General features: G+C 36.6%; 1 protein-coding gene across 2 annotated transcripts in view; it reads left to right on the top strand.

Annotated features, from left to right (window-relative positions):
- Positions 1-13,439, top strand: part of ipo11 (importin 11) — a 414,929-nt gene that overhangs the window by 50,998 nt on the left and 350,492 nt on the right. For both annotated transcript variants that reach the window (XM_059989330.1, XM_059989331.1), the window contains exons 5-6: positions 859-931; positions 1,530-1,733. In XM_059989330.1, coding sequence (XP_059845313.1) covers positions 859-931; positions 1,530-1,733 — 277 coding nt within the window. The remainder of the gene's footprint in view (positions 1-858; positions 932-1,529; positions 1,734-13,439) is intronic.

Raw genomic sequence — 13,439 nt, 5'->3', positions numbered from 1 at the left:
CTGCCTGGCCTGCTGAGTTCCTCCAGCATTTTGTGTGTGTTGCTTGGATTTCCAGCATCTGCAGGTTTTTTTCTTGTTTGTGTTGGAGTTTTACTATATTGGCTTATTTTATGTGTTGATTTTTAAAAAAATGCGCTCATATTTTGTGGTGGTTTCATTTGAAAATAAAGCGAATGGTGTGGCATGAGATGTTTTAAGTTATCAGAAGTCATTTCAAAATCACATTGTCAGAAAACAGAAGGATGAAGTGATTCTAGTTATTTCTGTCAGATTGCACGCCTTGTCAATGCAGTAAAACCATGAAAATTGATAGCCAATTTTAAAGCCTGGCTGTTTCAGCACCTGGCTTGCTTGTTTTAATTTCCTGCACTCTTTTTAGATTCTGGGTTCTTGGTTCCTATGTTTCATTTAAAATGACTCTGGTCCTGCTTCCCACACTCCTTTTAGACTGACTTGAACACATTTCCCCATGCTTTTAAGTATCCTCAGGCCATTTTTCTGGACTTTTAAATTCACTAGGGCCTCATTTTAAGCTGAACTCACCTAATTCAATGAAAAGTGTATTACATAATTCTGTAACATAAAGATTAAAAGTGAATTTGTACTCATACTAGTCTGGAAAGTCTGCCATTCAGATGGTGCCAGATCATTGGTATTTTAGTTTGATTGGTGTTTTGGTTTGATTAGTTTCCTAACGATCCTGTTAAATGTCTCTGCAATTATATTTTGTTCAAGCGTATGTTGTTTGTAAATACCATCAATCTTAACTCTCCTCTTAAATCTTATCTGAAATGAATTTTTATGTGGATAATTCTTTATTACATTGGGAATATATTTTCTTTTTTTTATACTTCGTAGTGCTTTGTCAGAAGAAGAAAAATCCTCTTTGCGAGCAGGGCTCATTGCAAATTTTAATGAACCAGTAAATCAGGTTGGTAGTGAAATAAATTCTCATGGATTTTTGTTCGAAAAGTAAGACTTTTTTTTACTCTCCCATGAAAGATAACACCCATTTAGTGTTGCAAAAGAAGTAAAATTAGATAAATAGTTTACTACTAATAATTTAGCAGTAATAATTTCCAAGAAAAAATGTATTGTGAAGTTAAAAATGGGGATTAGTTTATGAAATATGTGTTCATAGAAGTACTTCAATCTTAATATCTTGTAGATAAGTGAATTAGGATACATGGGGGAAGAGAAAAAAATGTAAATTATGAGATTCTTTAGTCGTAGTGACACAGGTACATGCTTTGGTTTATACAAGTGCAGATTTGTGAGAATGCATACGTACTTGTAACTTAGTAATTTGTTTCACATTGTAGTGCAAAATATTTTTAGTAGAATGTAAAAATTAACTATTTTCACCACCATCACATGATCAGGACTCCTCATCAGCTTCAGCTCATCTGCTGCTGAAACTCTGAGATTTGGTGACTCTGTCCCAATGTTAGCTGACCTATTTTGCCTCAATATTTAAATGTCCTTCCCCTGTAATAATTATTTAACCTGTTTATTTTGTCTCTTTACAGATTGCAACCCAGATTGGAGTACTAATCGCCAAAGTTGCCAGATTAGATTGTCCCCGGAACTGGCCAGAGCTAATTCCCACACTACTGGAGTCTGTTAGAGTACATGATGATCTCCGTCAGCATAGAGCATTACTTGCTTTTTATCATGTCACCAAGACATTGGCATCAAAAAAACTGGTAGCTGATAAGAAGCTTTTTCAAGAAGTAAGTATTTTTCATCTATCATTATTAAAGGCTGTGTTGATATTCTCTTCCTGGTAAAGAGCATCTCTAACTAGATCAAGTACAAAGAACAGTTGATTAGATGCATCAAAGGAGGAGTTGGGGAGATGTTTGATGGTGGCTTTATATCTTTGATCTTGCAGATCAAGCTCAAGGGACAGCATGACTACCCTACAGCTAATTTTTCTCTCTATCTTTTGGTGGCCTATTGTCATGTAAACTGTACACTTAGTTCTTTTTGATCCAGAGTAAGTAACTTCAGTCTCTCTGTTTTACTTTTTCACAATCTATCAAAACCCCTTTGTAAATTTGTGCACTCACCCACAGCTCCAATTGAGTCATGCAAAATGCTTCTTTTACGCATCCATGTTAACTATTTGCATATTATCTATACTTGCTATCAATTGGCAGATGTTTTCTGGAAAGTACTGAGGATAAATTTCCTTTTTTCTGGGTCTGATGAGGGATTTGAGAACTTGAAAGTTGAATTTTTTTTCCCATAGATACTGCTGCCTTACTGAGTGTTCCTAGTATTTTCTGATTTTACTTTTGGAATTTATCTTCAGTTGCTGGCATTAAATATGTGTATGCAATGATGACTGTGTTGTGCTCCATTTCAGAAAAAAAGTGCATCTCTTGAAGTCAGTGGAAATAAATTGGCAGTGCAGAATGTTATGTATGCACATTCAGTGGAAGTAATTGAGACATTTCTGCACCTGTGTCTCTATTTTATTTATGGATCCACAAAATACCTTATTTGATGTTAAATGGATGTACTATGTTATCAGATTCTTAGCTTAATGGTTAGCACAATACTTTACATTACTAAGGACCCAAGTTCAATTCCTGCTGATGTTTTTCCCATGACTGCGTGTGTTATGTCCGAGTGCTCCAGTTTCCTCCTACAGTCCAAGGACATAGCGATTGGTTGGTTAATAGTCCCTGTAAATTGTCTGGAGATTAGGACAGGGTTGAATTGGGGGTTGCTGGGCAGTGCGGCTCGAAGGGCTGGAAAGGCCTGTTCTGCCCGGTATCTCCATAAATATGTCCATGCTGACAGCAGCATACTCCCTATTATTTCCAGTTGTCCTATTCAGTCTATAACCCTCCAAGCCCCTTTCCTCTATGTATCTATCTGTGTTACAATTATACCCGTCTTGTCTACTTCCTCTGGCTAATGATGCATAGAAGGATAGTGGACACTAAACATTTTGGTCCGATTGTAGTTGTGATAGGAGATCATAGTTTTGTGCTTTATCGCTAATGACTTCCTTAAATAATATTTGGTGAAAATTTTGTGACATGGTTCAATGCGTTCTTGAGATCTGAAATGAAACACTGCTGGTAAACTCCTTTTCTTTGCATTATAATGTGGAAAGTAAACTGTTACATTTAACATCTGGTAAAATCAGTTTGTGCTTCAAAGTATACCATAGTACTCTCCTGAATTTTGTTAAGCATAATGGCATAGAAAGGGTTATCCTTGAAAGAATGTAATTTTCTACCACATTGGTTATTGGAGTACATTTGTTTACCTTGAGTTTTAACAGTGATGTCTTTTTATTCTGACTTCTGTATTGCTAGTTGATGTTCATGAATCATACTGATTTTTTCTACCCAGTTTCTAACCATTGTCTTGCACCTACTTGGTAAACATCACAAGGTATTAGAAGTGCAATATTTTCAGTGTGGTTTTTTAAATCAAATTTCCTTCTCCTTCTCTCCCTCCCCCCCCCCCCCATATCACTCTCCTTTTGTGGTAATTGTGACTATGTTCATTCACTCATATAATGCCTGAGACAGCAATAATTTCTTGAGCTGTTTCTGCAGTACAAGGACTCTCAAGTAGCAGTTTTCCTCTGAAAAGGAACCAGATTTCAAATAATGGTAGGTCTTATGAATATAAATGATACATGATAGTTCACATCAAATTTAAGTGTAATTGTGAATGGTCCATCAAAATGCATCAGTTCAAAATGCAGTACATTCTATTTAACTGATGCCTGCCACTTTTATGTCCTAATTTTGTAGAAGCAATTCAAAAAAAGTTTTCCCAATTATATCTTGAGAAAAAAGGTGTCATTTTGAGATGTGACCCATCTATAACAAATAGGATGAATTCAGTTGTCATTTGCCAAGCTATCATGTTATCAACAATGCTGTCATTAAGTACTTGACAATGTCACAATCTGAGCAGAGAATTTTACCATCACCGAATCTGTAAACATTTCACAATAAATTGGTTTATTCTCTGCCTTCAAATTAGGTTAAGAACTGAGGTGAAGCTTGTATGGAATAAAGGAGATAATCTTGCAATGTGTTGCTCAGATTTCCAGCATTTGCAAATCTTCTCTTGTTTGTGATTTGACTACTACTCTACAAAGTCTCTTCCAGGGATGCCTACCTTGAAAAAGTTTAAACCTTCCCTTCGGGAGTTCAGTGAAACTCACTCTCACTGCTTCCCCGCTGTGATCCCTGCTGCTGTCTAACTCTACCCATGTGCTGACCCAGACCCACTACTGCAGCTTTTATCACAGGGTTTCCAGATTTGTTTTCAAGCTTCTCGATTTGGACCCTCTGATGACCCCAGGTACTCACATTGAATTGACTGCTCCTGCTGCTTCTCCCACCATGAGGCGGTACCTGGTGTCCCTATCCCAGTCACTACCATAACTCTGGGATTTTCTCTCCACCGCCTGTAATGGACCTTCTGTGCTTCACAGGATCCATGCTTTCAATCGCCAGTTCTTTGACTTTCTCATGTCCTACACGGATCACCAGATCACCCACCTGCAGACTGCTGAACCTTCCGACTCCAACACCGACAGGTCTGGATGTCTCCAGATTGCGATCCCTGTTGCTGACCTCAGTGGTTCTAACACTCCAGAGCAGACTCCAGACCCGGACTCCACCGCCATCAATGTTCACCTTGGACACTTCCAAAGTGCCGATTGTGTAACCTCCAACTCCTGCCTTCATGGCTGGGTCTTCATGCGCTGCTGCTGGAACTCCTGTCTCCCCTTCCCCCACCATCACCCCACAATCGTGTCTCTCTCAGGTCCCACCGCCAGCTCTTGGGCCCTCAGAGACTCCACTTTCCTCTCATCCCACCATCCCTGAACATCTCAAACCTCCCCTCCCCTCAGACAATACCAACCCCCGTCCCCCCTCTGATTGCAGCTGTCATCTGTGCTGGGTTTGTAGTTAAATGTCTTTTCAATTTTGCTGGAGCCATTGCTACATTTGTAAGTTGTTTGCGACAGACTGGGCACAATGGAAAAGGACAACCTGGATTACTAGCCCATTAAAACCAATTGATAAGTAGCTGTCTTTGTAAGCATATGGTACCAGCTGATTACTTTAGTTCTGCCCACTGCTTTTGTCTCCAGGACCCTGAAGAGACTGGTGGACTTATTGTGGGGCAACAAGAGGCATTGGGTCTCAGCTGCCGTCCAGAGTCTTTGGATTGTGGAGGACGTTCAGTCATTGGTGTGTGTGTGGACCCAGCTGCCGGCTCTCCACCTTAGGACCTTGCAGAGATACCTGTATAGCAACAGGCTCCAAGATGGCATACACTGGCATCACTTTCTCTGGCAGGGATACTGCCTGCAGGAGGACATACAGCTTCCAGCGGACATCATCAACTGAGCTGCTTTGAGGGAATTGTGTCACTTTTACTGAGAGCTTTTGAAGGTATGGGGTCTAGTCTCATCCATACACGGTGTGCCTGTGCCGGTGGGGATGTGGTGCTCCAGCTGTAAGGGGGACTAGTCCCTATCCTGTCATGGTGGGTGTTGAGGGGATTCAACAAAATGGAAGGATTCCAGCTGCACCACCTTCTGATGGACTGGAAGTGCTTGTCGGATTCAGGTCTTGGGATACCATGTGGCAAAGGTCCTGCATAACGTGAGCCATCTTGCGGGGATGCCCACTATGCCCTTCAGTGATGCTTCAAAACTTGTCTTGTATACTTTTCACTTTCTCGCCCTCATCTGCCACCCAGACTTACCATCTTGCAGTGGAGGATGTCCCCAGTGGAAATCTCATTATGCAAGGATCCTTGCCCTGTAACATTGGAACCTGGGGTGGAAGATGTTGTATAGAGCAGTACTGTGCAATAGGTTTTTAAGCAGGTTCACTGATGCTCTGTCCACCTGTCCATTCTCTGGCCAGGAGGAGTCAGTGTACCACGCTTATAGAGGTTGCAGCCCCTGTTTGAGTATCTGAAGGGGCTACTGCTCAACTTCTGGTTGCACTTCAGCCCCGCGCTCCTTATATACTGGCACCCAGTACAGAAGTGGGTAGGTAGTGAGAAGGGTCTACTGGTGGGCTTTCTCCTGGGTCTGGCCAAGATGGCCATTCACGGGTCCAAGCGACAGAAGGTCAAAGTCTCTGCCACAGCCAACTACCTGCTCTTCTTCCGAGGATATGTTTGTGCCTGGCTGTCTTTGGAGAGGAAGCATGTGGTCACAATAGGTACAATAGGGTGGGGAGGACGTCACATGATGACGTAGATCGTAAAAAATCAGTAAATTAATGTTTAAGTGAAGAAAAGTTAGTAAATACTTTCTAAAAGTTACTTATAAACTACTCCGGATTGGTTCAAACTATGTCTCATAAACAGAAAACAAAGAAAACTATTATCTTGAAGACAATGCAAGTTGGAACAGAATCAAGGCCCGCTGCTACAAGAGAATCGCGGGCTCAAGTACATTTTACCTCCGGCGATACAGAACAGGAAATTGCGGCAGCATCAACCATTTCTAAAGAAAAAGACCAACAAGAACTGCGCAAACGTGAAGGAAGGAGCATGCGCAAACGCGAGCAACCCGAACTACAAATCCCAGTTACGATTGAAACCGGAAGTGAAAGTGAATCTGAGGTAGTTTCAGATTCTCTGGATAAATCAGATGAAGATGGAGGTAAAGGTTTTTCTGGAAATAAAGAAAAAACTTTGATGCAAATAATGCGTAAATTAGAAAAAATAAATGCATTAAAAGAAATCAAAAAAGATATGAAAAATATGCAGATAATGTTTGATAAAATGATAAAAAGGATAAAATGGAAAAGAGAATTGCAGACTTGGAAGTCACAATGGAAGACATGGTTGAAAGAATGAATAAAATGGAAGATAATATCTCTGCCTGGACATCAGAAAGAAAACAATTGTTGGAAAAAGCGGATAAGCTTGAAAGTGTTAGCAGACGAAACAATATTAAGATTGTTGGACTTAAAGAAGATGTAGAAGGAGAAGATCCAATAAATTTTTTTCAAAAATGGATCCCTGAAAACTTGGAAATGGAAGAAGGAACTTTAATTGAAATTGAAAGGGCTAATAGAACCTTAAGATCAAGACCTCAAGCTGATCAAAGTCCACGATCAATTTTGATAAAATGCTTAAGAAATCAAGATAAAGAAAAGATCCTGAAGGCGGCTGCCCAATGTGCCAGAAAGAGAAATGGGCCATTGATGATAGAAGGGAAAGCAGTTCTTTTCTATCATGATATAAGTTATAACCTTTTGAAGAGAAAGAAGGAATTTAACCCAGTGAAAAAAGCTTTCTGGGAAAAGGGTTATAAATTCATAATGCGTCACCCAGCAACACTGATAATTTTTTTGGAGGATGGAAAAAGAAGATTTTTTACCGATTATCGAGAAGCGGAAGAGTTCGCCCAAAAACTCCCAGATATTCGCTAACTACACATAGAGATTTCAAAGTGTAATGGATTAAAGATGGACAGGGACAGTGAATGGAATTGATGGACATTTAAGGATGATACAGGGGGAGAAAGGCAAAATTTGAGAAATATTAATTGAGAGTAGTAATTTTTTTTCTTCTCATATATATACTTTTTTATGTTGCGGGGGAGCTTTGGATCGATTGCTAGAGGATTCACGTGTGTATTCATGGCGATTGCCATGACCCGTACAACAGAAGGGGGTAATGTTGTGTTCTTTTTTATCCACAACATTAGTAGGGGGGTATTTTGTTTTTTTTCTTTATAATCTATTTTTCTTCTATCTTTCTTTCTTTGCCTGGATGATCGGTGGGGACACACATAGCAACATGGAGAATTTTAAAAAGACTCCCCAAGGTACCACGAAAGTTGAAAGATTAGGTATTATTATAGATTGGAGTAACACAATTAAAAATAATGACTAATTTACTGAATTTTTTAAGTTTTAATGTTAATGGGCTTAATGGACTGGTGAAAAGAAAAAGAATCTTAACATACATGAAGAAAATGAAAATAGATACAGCTTTTTTACAAGAAACACACTTACCAGAGATCGAACATCAGAAATTAAAAAGAGATTGGGTTGGAAATGTTATTGCTGCTTCATTTAATTCAAAGGCGAGAGGAGTTGCAATTTTGGTTAATAAAAAATTTACCAATTAAAATATAAAACGTATTAATTGATTCAGCAGGGAGATATGTAATTATCCATTGTCAATTTTTTTCAGAACTATGGACTTATGAATATTTATGCACCAAATGAAAATGATGTAAAATTTATACAAGAGGTCTTTTTGAATTTGGCTAATGCACGTGACAAAATATTAATAGGTGGAGATTTTAACTTTTGTCTAGATCCAGTTTTAGATAGATCAACAAAGGTTGTCACAAAATCAAAAGTAGCAAAATTAACTTTATCATTGATGAAAGACTTAAATTTGATTGATATATGGAGAAGGATTAACCAAAAAGAAAGAGATTATTCATTTTATTCAAATAGACACAAAACTTATTCAAGGATAGATTTTTTCCTATTAACAACGAATATTCAAGACAGAGTGAAAAATATGGAATATAAAGCAAGAATATTGTCAGATTGTTCTCCTTTGATAGTGACAATGATAATGATAGATAAAGAGGAATCAATTTATAGATGGAGATTTAATTCAATATTATTAAAACATCAAGATTTTTGTGATTTTATGAAAAAGCAGATTCAGTTTTTTTTAGATACAAATTCACATTCAGTTGATGATAAATTTATATTGTGGGAAGCAATGAAGGCATATTTGAGAGGTCAGCTAATAAGTTATACTTCTAAAATTAAGAAGGATAGAAATAGATCAATTGGAAAAAGAGATTACAAAATTAGAAAAAGAATCTCAATGATATATGACAAGAAAAACGAAGACAACTTGTTAACAAGAAGTTACAATATAATACACTTAAGACATATTGAACAAAAAAGCAATTATGAGAACTAAACAGATATTATGAACTAAGTGAAAGATCACATAAGGTTCTTGCTTGGCAGTTAAAAACAGACCAGACTTCTAAAATGATAAATGCAATTCGAACAAGAGTAAATAAAATTACTTATAAACCTTTAGAAATTAATGAAACTTTTAAGAATTTTTATTCCGAACTGTATAAATCAGAATCACAAAATGATAATGTCAAGATAGAAAGGTTTTTATCACAAATAACTTCCAAAAGTTCTGACGAACAGAAGGGATTAGATATACCTTTTATATTAAAAGAGGTCGAAGAAGCTCTAGGATCATTTCAAAGTAATAAATCCCCAGGAGAAGATGGTTTTCTGCCCGAATTTTATAAAAAGTTTAAAGATTTATTAATTCCTCCTTTTATGGAGTTAATACACCAAGCGGAAAGAACGTTTAAACTTCCAGAATCTTTTTTGACAGCTATTTTAATAGTATTGCCAAAAAAAGATAATCTTTTAAAGCCAACATCATATAGACCTGTTTCTTTGTTAAACACTGACTATAAAATAATAGCAAAAATTTTATCTAACAGATTATCTAAATACTTACCAAAATTAATACATAAGGATCAAACAGGATTTATTAAAAATAGACAATCGGCAGATAATGTAACCTGGTTACTTAGCATAATTCATTTGGCACAAAAGAGGGAGGAAATGAGTGTGGCAGTTGCTTTAGATGCAGAAAAAGCATTTGATAGATTGGAATGGGATTTTTTATTTAAGGTATTGGAAAAATATGGATTAGGAGTATCCTTTATAAAATGGATTAAAACCTTAAATACTAATCCCAAAGCTAAAGTAGTGACAAATGGTCAAATTTCAACACCATTTCAGTTAACATGGTCAACTAGGCAAGATTGTCCATTATCACCTGCTTTATTTGTGTTGGCAATAGAACCATTAGCTAAATTAATTAGAATGGACCCAGATATTAAGGGTTTCAGAGTTAACCAGGAGGAATACAAGATTAACTTATTTGCTGATGATGTTCTGCTTTATTTAACAAACTCATTGTACTCATTGCGTAAATTATCCTCTAGAAGAATCTGGGAAAATATCAGGCTACAAAATAAATTGGGATAAAAGTGAAATTTTACCTCTTACTAAAGGAGATTATAGTCAGTGTCGATTAATAACTCAATTTAGATGGCCGATAAACGGTATAAAATATTTAGGTATAAGAATTGATAATGATATAAAGAACTTATATAAATTAAATTATTTACCATTATTGAAAAAAATTCAAGAAGATCTTGATAAATGGATGATATTACCAATAACAGTAGGTAGAGTAAATGCAGTAAAAATGAATATATTCCCTAGATTACAATACTTATTCCAATCGCTACCAATACAACTACCCCAGAAGTTTTTTCAAGAGTTAAATAAATATGTGAGGAAGTTCCTTTGGAAAGGTAAGAGGTCAAGAATATTGTTGGAAAAATTGACATGGAAATTTGATCTCAGAGGGTTACAACTTCCAAATTTTAATAATTATTATAAAGCAAATCAACTTAGATTTATTGCATCTTTTTTTGATAAAGATAAACCGGCATGGATTAGAATAGAACTAGATAAAATAGGAGAAAATACACCAGAGGAATTTATATATAAATGGGAATCTAAGTGGATATGGGAAAAGAAAGAATCTCCTATACTAAAACATTTGATTGATTTATGGAATAAAATAAATGTTGATGATGAAATAAGGAATTCTTTATTAGCAAAGAGCTCTTTAATTCAAAATAGATTTACTCCTTTTACAACAGTTAATCAACTTTTACATAATTGGTTTCAAAAAGAGATTAGATATAAAGGAGATTGTTTTGAAGGAGATATATTAATGTCATTTGATCAATTAAAGAATAAATATAAAATATCAAACAACACTCTTTTTTGTTACTTCCAATTAAGGGCTTATTTAAGAGAAAAATTGGGTCAAACAATGTTATTGCCGAAATCTAATGAAGTAGAAACTTTAATTCAAAAAAGGAAAAACTAAAAAAATTATCTCTTGTATGTATAGTTTGATTCAAAAACAGGCAATTAAACAAGGAATCCATAAGTCAAGACAAAAATGGGAAACTGACTTGAATATTAAAATTGAAGAAGCAAATTGGTCAAGACTATGTCTTGATAGTATGACAAATACAATAAATGTCCGGTTAAGATTAGTGCAATATAATTTTTTACATCAATTATATATTACACCACAAAAAATAAATAAATTAAACCCAAATTTATCTGATCAATGTTTCCGATGTAACCAAGAAATTGGTACTTTTTTACATTCTACTTGGCCTTGTTCTAAAATTCAGACTTTTTGGACAAATTTAAGAGTTTTACTGGAACTAATTATTGGAACACAACTTCCGCATAACCCAATATTATTTTTATTAGGTGATATTGAAGGGATAAAACGGAAACCCAAATTGAATAAATATCAGAAAGAATTCATAAAAATTGCACTGGCAGTAGACAAAAAGGCTATTGCAGTTACTTGGAAATTGGATTCATACTTAAGTATAGATCGTTGGAAGAATGAAATTTCCAGCTGTATTCCACTTGAAAAAATTACTTATAATTTAAGAGATAAATATGAAACATTTTTGAAAATTTGGCACCCTTATTTACAAAAGACAGGATTAAATATATAGGTGCTCCGAAGATAAAATAATTGGTTATTTGAGGAAAGAAATAAACATATATACTAAAGTTATTATGAACTCTGTGGAGCATGTGGGGATCTTCCAATGTCCAGGCATTCTTTCTTTCTTTTTTCTTTTACTTTTTCTTTTCTTCTATAGGGATGTTAGGGTGGAGGGGGGAAGGGTAGACAATTTTTTTTCTCTTTCTAAAAAAAAAATAAAAAAAATTTAAAAAAAGGTATAATAAGGGATTTCCGGGAGTGGTGAAGTCCCCAGAAATTATTTTATAGACAGTAATAATCATATTTTAATTTGAACTTATTCATTGTCTTGTAAATACTTAGTGTTTGTACTTTGTGTATTTGTTGTGTAAATAAACTTTTATAGTTTTAAAAAAATGGACCTTTTTCTGTTCTTTATTGCAGTAGTGCAGTGAAATGACTCAGAAGATTGTAATTCTTTAACATTAACCTTACCAGAATTGTCTGTAGGCCTAGGCGTAGAATCCTCCTCTTCCATCTCACACAATATCTCTTCAAAAATCGCCATACTGTAACATCTTTAGAATGAAAATTTCCCTCCAATTTTCTAGTACACCTGTAGAGTTTGTTCACTCCCATAAGCTAGTTGGTGGCGCGTTAGGGGAAGTTGGGGGAGGTATTTTGGGAGGGAAAGGCTGATGTTGCAGCCAAAGTTGGACAAGCCCATTCAATGTTTGGAAAATGCGCTTCATGCTCCTCATCAGCCTGCCATCCTCTCTGTGCAATACAGCGTACACCAAATATCAGCCTGCTGTCCTCCTCTCAGTGCGAAAAAGTGCTCACCAATTATTAGCCTATCATCCTCCCCTCCATGCAATTTAGCACTCACCAGTTACCAGCCTACCATCCTCCCCTCTGTGCAATACAACACTCACCAATTATTAGCCAACTGATCTTCCCTCCATGCAATACAGTGCTCATCATCAAGCCTACCATCTTCCTTTCCTTGCAATTCAGTGCTCACCAATTATCAGCCTACTGACCTCCCCTATGTGCAATACAGCACTTGCCAATTAGCACCCTGCCATTCTCTGCTCCGAGCAATAATGTATTCACCAATTATCAACCTACCATCCTCCCCTCCATGCAATACAGCGTTGACCATCAGCTTACCGTCCTCTCCGTGCAATTGAGCGCTCCTGCCCACTGCCATACTGGGCTCAGAGATAGCTAATGGGACTGCTCAGTCACTGCCCACTATTACAAGCACCAGCATCATGCGTTGCGTGGTTCAATAAACAATGTTTATTTTAATCACGATCTCCAGCGGAAACCCGGTTGAGAAACCTTGGTTTAGAGGGTTCTGGACCATATATACTGTTGGGATGTGGAGCTAGTTTACATGGTTAGCATGGGTGGGTTTGGGCAAAGGACCTGTTTACACTGTACATTGTCTGTTACAGTCTAGTAATTGGATGAATTTATAGAGTAAATAAAGCAAACAAGTGCTGATATATCCAGTTGAAACATTGCAACTGATATATCCATAATTGATATATCCATTGCAGCTGGTATATGATGGAGGCTGGAGGATGTTGCAGCTGTATTTCGAGAAGACATATTAGGCAGATCATGGAAAGATGTAAAAACAAGTTTGCTGTAGTGGGCAATTTCAACTTTCCTGATATTGACTGGGTCTCCCTTAGTGCTATGGGCTTAAAATGGACCAAATTTGTTTGGTTCATCCGGGAGAGTTTTTGAAACCACGTATAAATGGTCCAAATAGGGTTGCAGCTGTACAATACCTCGTATTG

Source organism: Hypanus sabinus, chromosome 14, assembly GCF_030144855.1.
Source record: "Hypanus sabinus isolate sHypSab1 chromosome 14, sHypSab1.hap1, whole genome shotgun sequence".
Taxonomy (NCBI): Eukaryota; Metazoa; Chordata; class Chondrichthyes; order Myliobatiformes; family Dasyatidae; genus Hypanus; species Hypanus sabinus.
The sequence above is the reverse complement of the archived record's forward strand: the minus strand, read 5'-3'. Positions and strand labels throughout refer to the sequence as shown.